This window comes from Loxodonta africana, chromosome 6, assembly GCF_030014295.1.
Source record: "Loxodonta africana isolate mLoxAfr1 chromosome 6, mLoxAfr1.hap2, whole genome shotgun sequence".
Taxonomy (NCBI): domain Eukaryota; kingdom Metazoa; phylum Chordata; class Mammalia; order Proboscidea; family Elephantidae; genus Loxodonta; species Loxodonta africana.
In genome coordinates, this window is record NC_087347.1 from 50493494 (window position 1) to 50507452 (window position 13959).

At 35.1% G+C, this 13959-nt stretch overlaps 1 protein-coding gene across 1 annotated transcript in view; it reads left to right on the forward strand.

Moving 5' to 3' along the window:
- The window catches only part of DNAH7 (dynein axonemal heavy chain 7), a 262133-nt gene that overhangs the window by 68130 nt on the left and 180044 nt on the right, over positions 1 to 13959 (forward strand). The window contains exons 19-22 of the mRNA XM_023542658.2: positions 960 to 1146; positions 8596 to 8789; positions 10575 to 10773; positions 13640 to 13780. Coding sequence (XP_023398426.2) covers positions 960 to 1146; positions 8596 to 8789; positions 10575 to 10773; positions 13640 to 13780 — 721 coding nt within the window. The remainder of the gene's footprint in view (positions 1 to 959; positions 1147 to 8595; positions 8790 to 10574; positions 10774 to 13639; positions 13781 to 13959) is intronic.

Sequence of the window (13959 nt, forward strand, 5' to 3'; positions counted from 1 at the left end):
TTTTTTCATCACTGATAGCCTCCCTTTTCCCCCTCCCTGCTACCCCTGGTAACCACTAATAAACTTTGTTCTCCATACATTTGCCTTCACTTGTCTTTTTATGGGTGAGGTCATACAATATTTACCATTTTGTGATTGGCTTATTTCTCTCATCATAATATCCTCAAGCTCTATCCATACTGTAGCATGTATCAAGACTTCATTTCTCTTACTGGCTGAGTAGTATTCCATTGTATGTATGTGCCACATTTTGTTTATCCATTCATCTGTGGTTGGGCATTTAGGTTGTTTCTGCACATATTTATTTTTAAAGTAATGAAGTCATTATTTATGTTCTCCATATTTAGAAACGAACTGATAACTTATCGTAAATTCTAGTATTCCTCTTTCTTATGAATACTACACTAATTTATTGAGGAGTAAGTAGATTTTTCTTTAAATGCCAGCTTTATGTTCGGAATTGAAATATTTTATTCTGGAGATAAAACCTTTATGGGCTCCAATTACAAACAAATGAACAACAACAACAAAAACCTATAAATATTAAAGCAAATGAGTTTTGGACATAACTACTCTTTTCTAAGAAGTTCAGATGCCCTTCAGTGAGAACACCATTGCTGTCTCCAAATCTAATTTCTTAGTTTGTACCCTGTAGCTATGGAATTGGATCGCAGAAAGGTTTATTTTTAGAACATATGCAGAAACCAGCCCATTTATAGATAGCTATATCTTAACTTGTATATCTCGATAGGCATAGACCTTGATGCCATAATTAAAAAAAAAAAAAAAAGGATTTTGTAGAACAAACCCAGTGATTTATTCTTGGATGAAGCTAGATGAATGGAAATTGGAATAATAACACTGCACACAAGATGGATAGCCTAGTCGTGGTTTGAGTTTTTCATCTGAAATGTTGCTTGGTTTGCTGTTGCTAAGAGCCGCTGTGTTTTGCTTCTCAGAGAATGGGAGGGCAAGCTCTTGTTGCTTCAGGAGATTCTGGATGAATGGCTGAAGGTCCAAGCCACATGGCTGTATTTGGAACCCATTTTCAGCTCTCCAGACATTATGTCTCAAATGCCTGAGGAAGGCAGACGATTTACAGCTGTGGATAAAACATGGCGAGATATAATGAAAAGTTTCATGCAAGTAAGTAAAAACCTCTGAAGATGTGATTACTTGGTTGAAGTGACATGGTTTTTGTTTTCAAAACAATCCAGTAAGCCATTGTGCTTTTCCCATACATATTCTCTTTTCAGCTAACATGGTAGAATTCCAGGAGCAAGAAGCAGCAAAAGCAAATAGGTATCTTGCCCTGATTACTCCTGGGGGGCCAAATTGAAATTGCATCATTTAATGACTTTTGGTAGTACTGGTTCTAATTGGATGTTCTGGTAGGAAGACACTGTACTCAGTGTTTGCTGCCCCATCTGTCCTGTGTGCTCCTTGATATTATGAGCTGCAGCACCGCTGAAATGTATTGTTGTAGAAACATTTCACTGTGCCAACCACTTAGTCAAGAAGTTTCTCTGTATGGACCTAAAAAAATGATGAGTCGACAAAGATAAATAGATCTAAAAAGTCCAGTAAATGCAAACAGAATGCTAAATAAATAAGTAAATACACAAATACTGTGGAGAACTTAAAATTAGCTAAAGCTGAGTAGGCAATTTAATGAAAACCAGTAACACTGAAAAGAGTAAGCTGTTTATTTAATTCAAGGCATTTATTTATCATCTACCAAGTATGGTTTAAAGAGCCCTGATGGCACAATGGTTAAGTGCTTGGCTGATTTGGAAACACTATGGGGCAGTTCTGCCCTGTCCTGTAGGGTCACTATGAGTTGGAACTGCCTCGATGGCAATGGATTTTCGTTTGAAGCGTTGGTTGTGTGTTATTGAAAGTTACAATTAAATTAGAATAAATATTAGCTATTAAATTATATCATTAAATGCATGTCAACTTTGGTTTGGTATTTTTTTTTATAGTACTGTAAGATAGGAAGAATATTATCTTAATTTTTTCCTGTCCTGAAATAAAAATATAAATATCTTTATGATTTATGAGAATAACCCTAAATACTGATAATACTATGTTGACATGAACTATATGATTTGATAAGGAAATATTATAGGAAGATAAATGTGGATTGTTTATTTAAGAAGTTTACCTCAATTTATTTAATAGTTCTTACGACAAATCTCCATATAAATAAAACTCCTGTAAAAATAATCATACTGGTATTAACTCCTTTGTACTTAATCATCTCTACTAATTTATTTTATAAATTTAGCCTTTCATACATTGTTTCCTAGCAACAAGACAAACCCGTATAACATGTATACATTTTCATTTGGAAAGAGATCAAGTAGAATTTTTTTTGTTGACCCCAAAAGCGAAAAGTAGATGCTTGTATTTTTCTAGTTAGTATAATTGAAAAAATAATTTCTTTTTTTGGTTTTTAATCAAAATATTCTTCAAAATTCCGTATTGCTAAGCCAACTTTATAGACACTTCAGTGGGTGGAAAGGGGCAGGAGTGTTGGGACTAGTAAATAAAGGAAGCAGATATCTGATTCGATAAAGCTGCTGAATTAAAAACAAAAAAACATTACTTGCCCTCATTCCCAAATAAGCAGTCTTCTTTGCGTAACACTTCATTTACTTTCGCTAAAAGACTTGATTGTCTTCCTCACCTTGCTTTGCATTTTCACCTTCTCAACATGTTTAGTATTCAGGGCAGCTTTTGTCCATACTCCCCAAAGCTTTGAGAATAAACATAAACTCATATTTTTTCAGAAAGTCTAATGAGTGACCTGTATAGCAGAGGCTGTGGGATTAATTGCTTGGTACAAAAGGCCATCACTTGTGTTCTTAGGGGTTCCTAATAAAGGTTTTTACTCTCCAGGGGAAAAGACTCTGAGAATAAAAACAGAATGTAAATGATAGTGTTAATGTAACTGGCTTGATTGAGGGGTCTTGCCTCTTTGAGGTATAAACACGAAATCATTTTATATTTTGGTACCTGCTACCAAATATGCATGGTCAAAGCCCTTTTCTTATTGGGAGAGACTTCCTTATTGACCCAAATCAAAACCAAACCCATTGTTGCTGAGTCGATTCTGACTCATGGAAACCCCATGTGTTACAGAGTAGAGCTGCTCCATAGAGTTTTCTTGGCTGTAATCTTTATGGAAACACATCTCCCAGCCTCTCTTTGGATGAGCTACTGGGCCATTCTAACCACCAACCTTTAGTTTAGCAGTCAAGAGTAAACCATTTGTACCATCCAGTCTCCTTCATATAATAATAACCAGAAAAACTAAACCCATTGCCATCAAGTTGATTCTGACTCATAGCTACCCAATAGGACAGAGTAGAACTGCCCCCGTAGGGTTTCCAAGGAGCAGCTGGTGGATTTGAACTGCTGACCTTTTGGTTAGCAGCCAAACACTTAACCACTGTGCCATAGGAGGCATTTAATAATATAGTTGATTGATTGACCTGTTTTGTGAAGGTTACCCAATATAAGCCAGTGTATGCACAATGCATTATAAATACAGTAATGATGTACTTTATTGTTTAAACTAGGATGCTTTTCGAGAGTTAAGGAGGAACTACTAATAATTAAGCCAGAACAGCAAGCATAAACTTGAGCTCTCCTCACCAAAATGTAATATATGGTCACTTTAATACAAACAAAGTTACGGTGGTAACCAAAAAAAAGGGAGGGGAATTATGGAAGGATTTAACACTATGGATTATTCCTCACTAACACTGATATGGCTATCACCAGTGCTGAGTGCCCAAGCTGTCAGCAGCGAAACTAACGTAATACCCTTGATATGGCATCACACCAGGAGGGACCAGGTAGCCTTTTAGAGGGAATTGAATACGATGGACCACTTTTATCATGGAATGTGGCAATAATTTGTCTATACTAGATGGATTTTTCCTTTCCCACCGTAAGCTCTGCCAGCACTGTCATCCATTGATTTACTGAATGACTTATTTATTGTCACAGTTCCCACACAACATTGGTTCTGCTAATGAACTCTTATTACAAGAGAAATGAGGCAACGGATTGACACCCATGTGATTCACAGGTAGTACTATAAGCTATAGGGTTGCTGTGAGTTGGGATCCACTCGATGGCAACAGGCTTGGTTTTTTTTGTTTACTATAAGCATCTCACCTCATAAAATAGTAGAGTGGCTTGTACTGATGACTTAGTTATTGTATCAGTTAGGACACAGTAGTTTGTAGGAACATGGTATATGTTCTCAGCCAGCTCCAAATATATGTTTTGTCCCATAGGCAGATTATACGAGTCTGAGAATTAAGGAGAGAAGATGGGAAGTGGCACCTTTTATCAATACACAAGATGGACTACTCAAAACAATTTTCCTTCCTGACTTTGGGCTTTGCTGATTGAAATATCTTAGTAACCCACAGCAGAAATGCTTCAATGTGGGGACACATCCATGGTTTCACTGACCTAAAAGTTCTTAATCTGCTCACCCGACCCTTTTACCTCTCTGCCCTTGAAACTTTCTGTCTTACTTGGAAAGGCACACAAGCTTCCTAATTGTTTTTTTTTCTCACATATGCCAGACACGTTCTGTTTTAGGGCCTCTGTGCAGGCTGGACCCTCTTCCTGGAATGTGCTACTTGCAAATATTTGCAGAGCTAATGCCTTTGTCTCTTTTGTTGAAGACTTTTCTCAAATACTCTCTTTTTAAAGGCTCACATTGAGCACCCTATTCAAAGTTAAAACCTGCCTTCACTGTTCCTGGCCCTCTTGATCCCCATTTTTTTTGTAGCATCTATCACCTTCTAATTTACTGTATGATTTATGAATTATTATGTTTGTTGTCTATCTTCCTCATGGAGGCTGGAATCTTTGTCTGCCTTTGTTCACTGTTGTAACTCAGGCACTGAGAACAGTGCTTGGCACATAGCAGGCCCTCAATCAGTATTTGTTAAGTGAGTGAATGAATAAATAAATGGAGATTGATCCTTGAGTTATTGCTAATTCTGAGGATTCAGAGTTTATTCTGAAATATCTTCTCTGAAAATTGAATTGTAGGAAGGTGGGCCCTGAGATCTGAATTAATTCTGGAAATATCCTGGATCTTAAATGAAAAACCAACTATCCCGATGAGGTCAAAGAATCTCAAAGTTGTAAGGAGGCTTAATGGCCTGCTCAGTCAACCTGGATTTCCTTTCTTAGTGCTTACATGGTTAAATGAGGATCTTACCACCTTTCTGTTCTCCCAGGACTTCTGATTAGGATGTTTATGCTTCCAGATGTTTACTGAACTGGTTTGGAATTAATTCTATTAAATATACTAAGCTGTACTTTCTGTGAAGCTTCCTGGCAGTGATAATAAGGATGTTCTCTACAGATACCCAAATTAAAGTTTCAGGCTCCTAATATCATAGGCATTTGGTTCCCCAAAAGAAATATAAATAAATCAGTAGATTGTTATGCCAGCTGATGACAGTGATGATGCTTGTGAATCAGAGAACACATAAAAGTTGTAACATGTTCCTTTAACCAAGAAATATGACAGCTAATAATTCCTTGTTTTCCTCTCTGGGGACAGAAAGTAATTAAAGTGTCAAGGAAGTCATACTAAGTTTTGAATTTCTAGCAGCTTCCTATTATAAAATCATACTGTGATGTCCTGAGAACATAGCTAGTAAGTACTAGCCTAGTAGAGCATGGTGGGGTGTAGCTTTTTGAGTTTCTCTGTATGTCTACAGGCTTAACTTGTTCTGTGGTCACCCAAGCTTTCAACAAACATTCATGGCATGCCTGCTCTGTACCATGCTTTTGTGGAAATGCTTAAAAGGGATGTAAAATCGGTTTTTTTACTATGATAAATATCTTACTTGAAGGATGGCGGATTATAAAGTCTCCAATTTAACTCTATAAAACTGGCAGAATAGTGTAAGTGCCTGATCTCCCTCTTCCCCCAATCCCATCATAGGCCCTACCTCCTCGTTTTCTTCCCTCTTTTTTTAACCCCCAAGGACAATTATGGAGAGAAAGTAAAAAGACTAACTCGTGACTATCTGTATGTTTTAGTCACTTCAAATGTGTTATCTAATTTGGGCCTCATAACAACTTTGAGAGAGGACTTTTATCCCCATTTTAAAGATTTAAAAAAACTCAGGTTGGGTAAATGATCGAAGGTCACACAGATAATGAGCAAAGTGTGGTTCACAAACCAGGTCTGACTTTCAGGCCTTTCCTCTATCTGATTCTGTCTTTATTATGTTTGTCTCCTCCCTGGGAGAAAATAAAGGGAGTTTCATTTCCAGTCATGAGACGATTATTTTCACATTTTTTTCCCCTTAAATCTATATACAAAGGTACAGAGATTATTGCCTATGTTCATTTCAACAAAAAAGATTAGCAGTATGTTCATTTAGAAGTAACATATTTGGTTCAGGGTCATTGCGCTAATCTGATTAAATAGGTTTGATCTCAGGGGTTTAATCTCTGAAAATTTTTACTTGAATGCCAAGTGTTTCCAGAGATAGTTCTTTTGTGATATTTATTGAAAGGAATTTGAACTGTTGTTTTAAATAACTGATTTTTTTTTTTTTTTTTTTTTGCTTTCAAGTCTCAGACCCAAAATCGCAACATTACAATAATATTCTTTGGCCAAGAAAGGAGTTTTCATGTTTATTAGCAATATTCAGCTTTATTTTTCAACAAAAAAGGGCATTTCCAGAAGGTGGCACTCTGGGAACACCATTTTGGTTTTTGGATTTAGGAGTCAGGACTCTGTCCTTCACTAAATGCACTAACCCAGTGTTGTCGAGTCGATTCCGACTCATAGCGACCCTAAATGCACTGTACATTTAAATTATGACCAGAGCCTCTGTCATGCTATTTTTTGTGTTTTTGTTTTTGGATGTTTATTTGAAGCATAAAACCATTAGGAAGTATAATAAATGGCTTTTTAGAAATTTTGCACCTTTAAAGATAAGATGACCAAATCATATGTCACAAATTTCATAGGAAACTGTTTTATTGAGAAAATAGATATTAATAATTATTTTGTTCTTTGATCAAATTCCTGTGTTTCCAAGTTACATTGTAACAGTTCAAAACAAAGATGAAAATTACCTGTTTCCTTTTCAGCCACATTCAAAGTTTATTAACCCAGACATATTTTAGAGATTCCTGCAATAGAACAAAATCCCTGTATGAAACAGTTTACAGCTGACATTTTTTGGTTGATTTTTTGGTCATGGCTGAATACCAAAACTAAGTTTAATTAGTTAATCTTGAAATTTGGTGTTCAGTTTTTTAACTATAGTCTCTTGATTTACTTTTATATAAATTTCTTAAAATGCCTTATTACTCATATTAATAAATGTACTGGTATGTTCTCGTAATTGATTTGTGGTCTAATAATTGAAATCTCACTCTAATGTGTTATATTTTAGCACCTCTTTTCAACACTTTTAAGTTTATTTAGTAAAGAACTTTTCATACTTTGTCAATGGTGTCAACGATGAATAGTGTGAATGGCAAATAGTGTGTGAAATTATAAGACCAGTCGGGTCCAAAGAATGGACCTTGATGACATAAACCACGTGTTTTAAAGGGAAAAAAAAGTAAAAGGAATTTTTATATACAACTACATCCAGATTGTGTTTTAATGTGTACTTCTAATGATTTTCATAAAGTCAGCAGTTACTTCTATGGATATTTGGAAAAATCAATCAACTATTTACTTTTAATGAAAGATAAGTTCTAAGGTGAGCTCTTTGTTAAAATTTTATTTTGAATCCTATAACATAAAGGAAAGGTCTTCTTAAAATATTTTATTCAGTATGAATCACTTTAAAGCAAATAGCTCACAATGACACTTTTATATGATAGAATGTTCAGAAATCCAGGCCTTCCTTAAAGGCGGAACAGTCTTAGTCTCTTTAGTGTTCAGGAAGAATTTATCTTGAACTTAAATCCTTTAGCAAGCAGAGTGTTAGAATGTAATTCCAAGTGTGGGTCTTTATAATATAACCTCTTCATAGAAAAATTCTTGCTACTCCAAAATCCCTTATTTTTTTAAATCTACAGTTATCAAAGATTATGTCATTTTCAAAGAAGACCTATCTCATTCAATAAAGACTATGACATTGAATACGGTTCCTGTTTTATTGATGATAATATTCAAAATAATGACAGTGTCTTTTTAGAACACTTTTCTTCAAAGAATAAAAGACAGAAAGATGCATCGTATATTTTGTTTTTCCTTTTACCTTTCTTGTGAGTTCAGCCAGTGTTCTCTTTCCTTTCCCTTCTTCTGTTTTCTGTCCTTCACACTCTCCAACTTAGAATGAGAAATTATGACTACATGGCTGTGGTTCAAGACAACATGTCTTTTACACAATTAAAGAGGCTAGTTGGACCAAGAATACGTAAGCCTACTTTTTAATTATAAATGTCACCTTAATTTTGTATAACCTTTGTTTTATTAAAAGCATTGCAATCTTAGGTAAAATAAGTAAGGTTAATATCTGTAAGGTTAGTATCAGATATTTCTGAGTTGATTGTTTTTTCCTTTATTTTTAGGATAAACGTGTTCTGACAGTTGTGACTATTGAGAGAATGCTGGAAAGGTTGAAAAAATCTAATGAACTTTTGGAACTCATTCTTAAAGGACTTAATGAATATTTGGAAAAGAAACGTCTCTTCTTCCCCAGATTCTTTTTCTTGTCTAATGATGAACTTCTTGAGATACTGTCTGAGACTAAAGATCCCACTAGGTAAGTTACTTACATGTAACAACACATGGCTACACTTATCTGCTTAAATTTAGATTTTAGAACAAGACAGAATATAAAAAACAAAAACAAAAAACAAGGCCATAGCTATCAAGTTGATTCCGACTCATAGTGACCCTAGAGAAGGTGTATATAATTCTGTTTGTGTAATAATTTTTCTCCAAGAATATTTTAAGCACAATCAATTTAAAATAATTATCAAAAACATCAGTAATAAATATTATTGCATATTATTTTCCTAAATGTGATGAACCTTGGAATGGATTTCTTATTTTATCATATATTTGCTTAGATTTTCAGAGCACATCGTTCTTCCATATCACATCCAGGGTAAAAGCTAGAACCCTCACAATGGTGTACAGTGCCCTACAGAGTTGACCCTCCATTATCTCTCTGAATCCATCTCCTACTAGTCTTCTTGCTTGCACTGCTGCAGCCCACCAGCTTCCTTGAAATTCCCCATAAAAGGAACAGCTTCCTCCCTCAGGATCTTTATACTTGCTGTTCTCTTTGCCTAGGGTGCTCTTTACCTATATATCCATAGACTTTGTATAAGTCTTTGTGGAGACCTGCTCAAACATCTGCCACTCAGGGAGGCCTTCTGTGACCACCATATTTAAAATGGCAATCCTTTCCAGCACTCCCTAGCCTCTTTCCCTGACTTATCTTCACTGCCATATTTTCCTTCAACATACTCATTACCATGTGGTAAACATGTGGTACACTCTTTAATTACTTGTTTACTGTTTGGATTCCTCTAGCAGAATGTAAGCTCTATGAAGTCAGAGATTTTTTACTTTTTTCCCCCCATGCTGAGCCCTCAATCTAGAAGAATGTCTGGTAGATAGTAGGCACTAAATAAATGTTTGTTAAGGGAATTTGTTAATTTTGTACCTTATAAGTAGGAAGAGACAAGTAATCCAGACAAAAAGATGAATTTGGGCTCAGATTTATTTCCATCTGAGTTTTTATAAGGTGTTTCTCTTTGCTCATTTGAAAGATGAATGCAACTGATTTTTGGTAATGTACCAAATATGAAGAGTTTAGTCAGTCTCATCTATATGACACAGAATAGACTAACAATTGGGTATCTTCAAAGCAGTTGTTTTAGTTAGTCATAAAGTATTTAAAGTGCTAAACCAAGTTCATAATTTTTAAGCAATCTCTAAAGATACCAGTTGAAGTGGTACTTTTGTGCATTTGCGGATTCTTCAGACCAGTCTATTATCTGTTAGTCAAGATTTGGCTGGCTCTTCATGTTACTTTTAGCATCTTTTCAGTTCATTGTGTTGGCAACAAAGCCTCATAGATCTCTCCTGCATCACCATTTAATGTGGTTGTAATTTTACAGATCTTCCTGTGTTTATTCCATTAATGTATGACCCTCCCACCTGACTGTACAATCAATGAAGACAGAGATTGTGTCTTTTTGTTGGTCAGCACTGTATCCCCATCAACACCTAGCACTGGCCTAGCACATAGTACATATTTATGAACTGAATGAATTTTGTTGCACAAAAAGCATTGATATTTAAGGTATGCTGTAACTTGGTTCCAAAAAAAAAAAAAAAAACCAAACCCACTGCTGTCGAGTCGATCCCGAGTTATAGCAACCCTACAGGACAGAGTAGAACTGCCGCATAGGGTTTCCAAGGAGCACCTGGGGGATTTGAACTACCAGGCTTTTGGTTAGCAGCTGTAGCTCTTAACCAGTATGCCAACTTGGTTAATTCTCTTTTAATTGCTTTTTTTTTCTTCCCCTGATAGGGTGCAGCCTCATTTGAAGAAATGTTTTGAAGGAATTGCAAAGGTGGAATTTACAGAAACTTTAGACATTACTCACATGAAGAGTAGTGAAGGAGAGGTTGTAGAACTCATAGAGACCATTTCAACAGCCAAAGCCAGAGGTCAAGTGGAGAAGTGGTTGCTTGAGTTGGAGAGAATTATGATTAAGTCCATTCACAAGGTGGCCAGCTGTATTTATTATTATTTTTACTAAAGCATGAAAAAAAAGCATGATGGAGTATTAATGTTATTGTGATTATATCATTGATAGAGGAACCGTTATTTACACAGAAATTGAGGCATAAATTCCTAATTCAAATGTAATAGATAACTTGAAGGTAAAGAAATTATTTGTCCATGGTAGGAATTTGTAGTGAGTTACTTGAAAAGTGGGACTATAGAAAACTTGGGTTTTAGTTGTGTGTCTGTCTCGTTTCTTATAGCAACATGCTAGTGCTTTCATCATTGCACACACTTTGGCCTTTAGTCTGGCCTTGGGAGCTTCTTTCTGTAGTTTCACATCAGTCTCCTTGGGATGTATGCTGCTATAATGAATCCTCTTCTATGTGTATATAAAATAGGTGCCAAAATGCTATAAATTTATAAATATTTCCTACAATTAATGGTAACCTAATATTTTCTGCATCTCATAAAACATATTGTCAGCTTAATCATTATAATTATTTTTGTTAGTAGAGATTTCAAGTCATGCCAACAAATAGATATTAATTGAATATTTAAATTCATTTTGTACTATAATGTAGATTTAGCATTCAAGTTCTTCATCAGGAGTAGAAATCAGGACTGAGCAGGGGTAGCATGGGGACAAGGATGTGAAGAAAATATGACATTGAGGCAAGATGAGCAAGTTTTCATTAACTTTTCAGATTCTCTCACATATTAGTGGAAAATTCATTGATACCTAAGTGCTTAATATGTACTATGTCTCTTAATAATACTTCTTCCTTTTAAATACAGTTTTAATACCTGCCTGTATAATATTTTTCCAGTGGGTATAAAATCTTTTAGACACTTTCACATTTCTCTCAATTAAGAGTTATATTACAATGAATGTCCTTGTGCATATAGCTAGTTTCTTTGATTGAATTACTTATTTTCTTAGGATAACTTCTCATCTGTAAGACCACTGGGCCAAAGAGAGTGAGCTTTGGTAATTACTGATGAGTATTGCCAAATAGCATTTGTATTTATGACTGTTGAACAATGAAAATGAATTCCACTTGGGCCAGTATTTTAGCAGCATTGAATTTGGTTATATAGTTTGCTCGTTGATATGGTATACAATAATAACTCATTATTCTATTCATATATGATACTGTTTCAAGTAGTCTTTTAGTTTTGTTTGTCGAAGTGCTTAGTGAAAATATTTTGGTTGCCATTTCATTGTGTTAGGATGTGGCATCAAAGAATCGTGTAAGAAAATATCTTCTCAAGTTGTTACTGTGTAAGTTTGCATTGGTGAAATATGCAAATATAATGTAAAATACTACGAATAAGACATATACATTATAATGTGCTATATATATTTGCTTGCTTGAAAAGCTATTGAATGCCTAAATTAAGTGAATTTTGTGTCATTTCTAAATAATCAAAAGATCATGTTCTCGGTACCTTTGCTCCTTCATTTCTATGCATTATCATGGGTTTTCTGTAGCTTGCTACCCCAAAATATACACAATTACATAAATATAATATACCAAAACCAAACCCATTACCACTGAGTCGATTCTGACTCATAGTGACCCTATTGGGCAGAGTAGAACTCCCCCCATAGGATTTCCAAGGCTGTAAATCTTTACAGAAGCAGACTGCCACATCTTTCTCCCATGGAGCAGATGGTGGGTTCAAACCTCCAACTTTTCAGTTAGCAGCCAAGTGCTTAACCACTGCACCACCAGGGCTCCTCAAATATAATATGCATAAATATAATAATAAATTTTGGAACTTCGTCTAATCAGACTTCTCATCCAACTATATACAAAGCCTCTTTTGTGATTTAGATTTTAATGCCCTCCTTTTGTTCTCCCAACAGTGTCCTTCTAGAACACATATATTTACTCCATCTCCTTGGCTTTTCTGTGTTGTGCCTTTCTATTCTTTTCTATGTCCCTCCCATCCCTTAGTTGCTCATTTTCATCTACCCTTTCTGTGACTTCTGGCCTTTTAAAGTTTCTTTATTATTAATGAACAATAGTCTGCCTTTCAGCTTTGCTAAATATCCCAGCTAGACTAGAAATCCAGAAAGGGTCAATCATCCTTATATATTTCTCAGAGTAATCTAATTTTGAAAGCCTTTTCTGAAATTCCAATATAAAAGTGGATGTCACCTCACAGGTGTTACTATTTTTGGTTGATACCTACAATAAGCTAGAATGTTTACCCATGATGACTGATTGAAAAAGTGTATATATCAGTCCACTGAAAACATACATACAAAGGAACAAAAATTAGACTTCCCAACTTTACAGCCATCAACTCTCCATGAATGAATTATATATCTGTTCCTGTCATCACTGAGTTGGAACTGAATTAAGAGGTCGTGAGGTATGGAGACACATGAGCCATAGAGGGATTTGTGTGTTTCGTCTGAGTGTGCATGTACACAAATGTACAAGGCTGAATGGGCATCTGATTAAATTAAGGAAAATAGTTACCTATCATCTTGTTTTGGGATTATTTGATTTTATGTTTTGCAGTGAAATTTCTTATGCTTGTTCAAGCCAAATATATCTAGGATGTCTTTTCCCTACAACCGGTCACAAATGAATATTTGATATAATTTGGTTCACACAAATTGATACTGTCTCAGTAAAATAAAATGCAATGTAGTATATTTGTTTTGCTGGAAGGTATATGAATAAGCTTGAATTTAAATTGCCTAGTCACCTGTTATAGGCAGGTCTTTCCTAAAAAAAAAAAAATCCAGTAGTATCTGTTAATCTCTCTAGGGTTTTCGCTCTTTGTTATATAGCTTTGTTCAAGTAAAGTGTGAAACCATTCATCTTTAGCATTTTCTTTCCATTTAGGTAATTGGAGATGCCATTATTGCCTATACAAAAAATGAACGAATTAACTGGGTAAGAGATTGGCCTGGACAGACTGTTCTCTGCGTATCCCAAACCTATTGGACTTCAGAAGTACAAACAGCTATTTCACAGGGGCAAGAGGTAACCTTTAATTACTCCCAGTTTTTTCTGCATTTTTTCATTGTCAGAATACACTTATCCTAAAAAATAGACGACCCACTCAAAAATCTACTTTAATGCTACAAGCCAAATTATAGATTTTTAAAAATAAAAAATGGCGCATAACAAATATATAGTAAAAACTATAGAAAACAACTAGT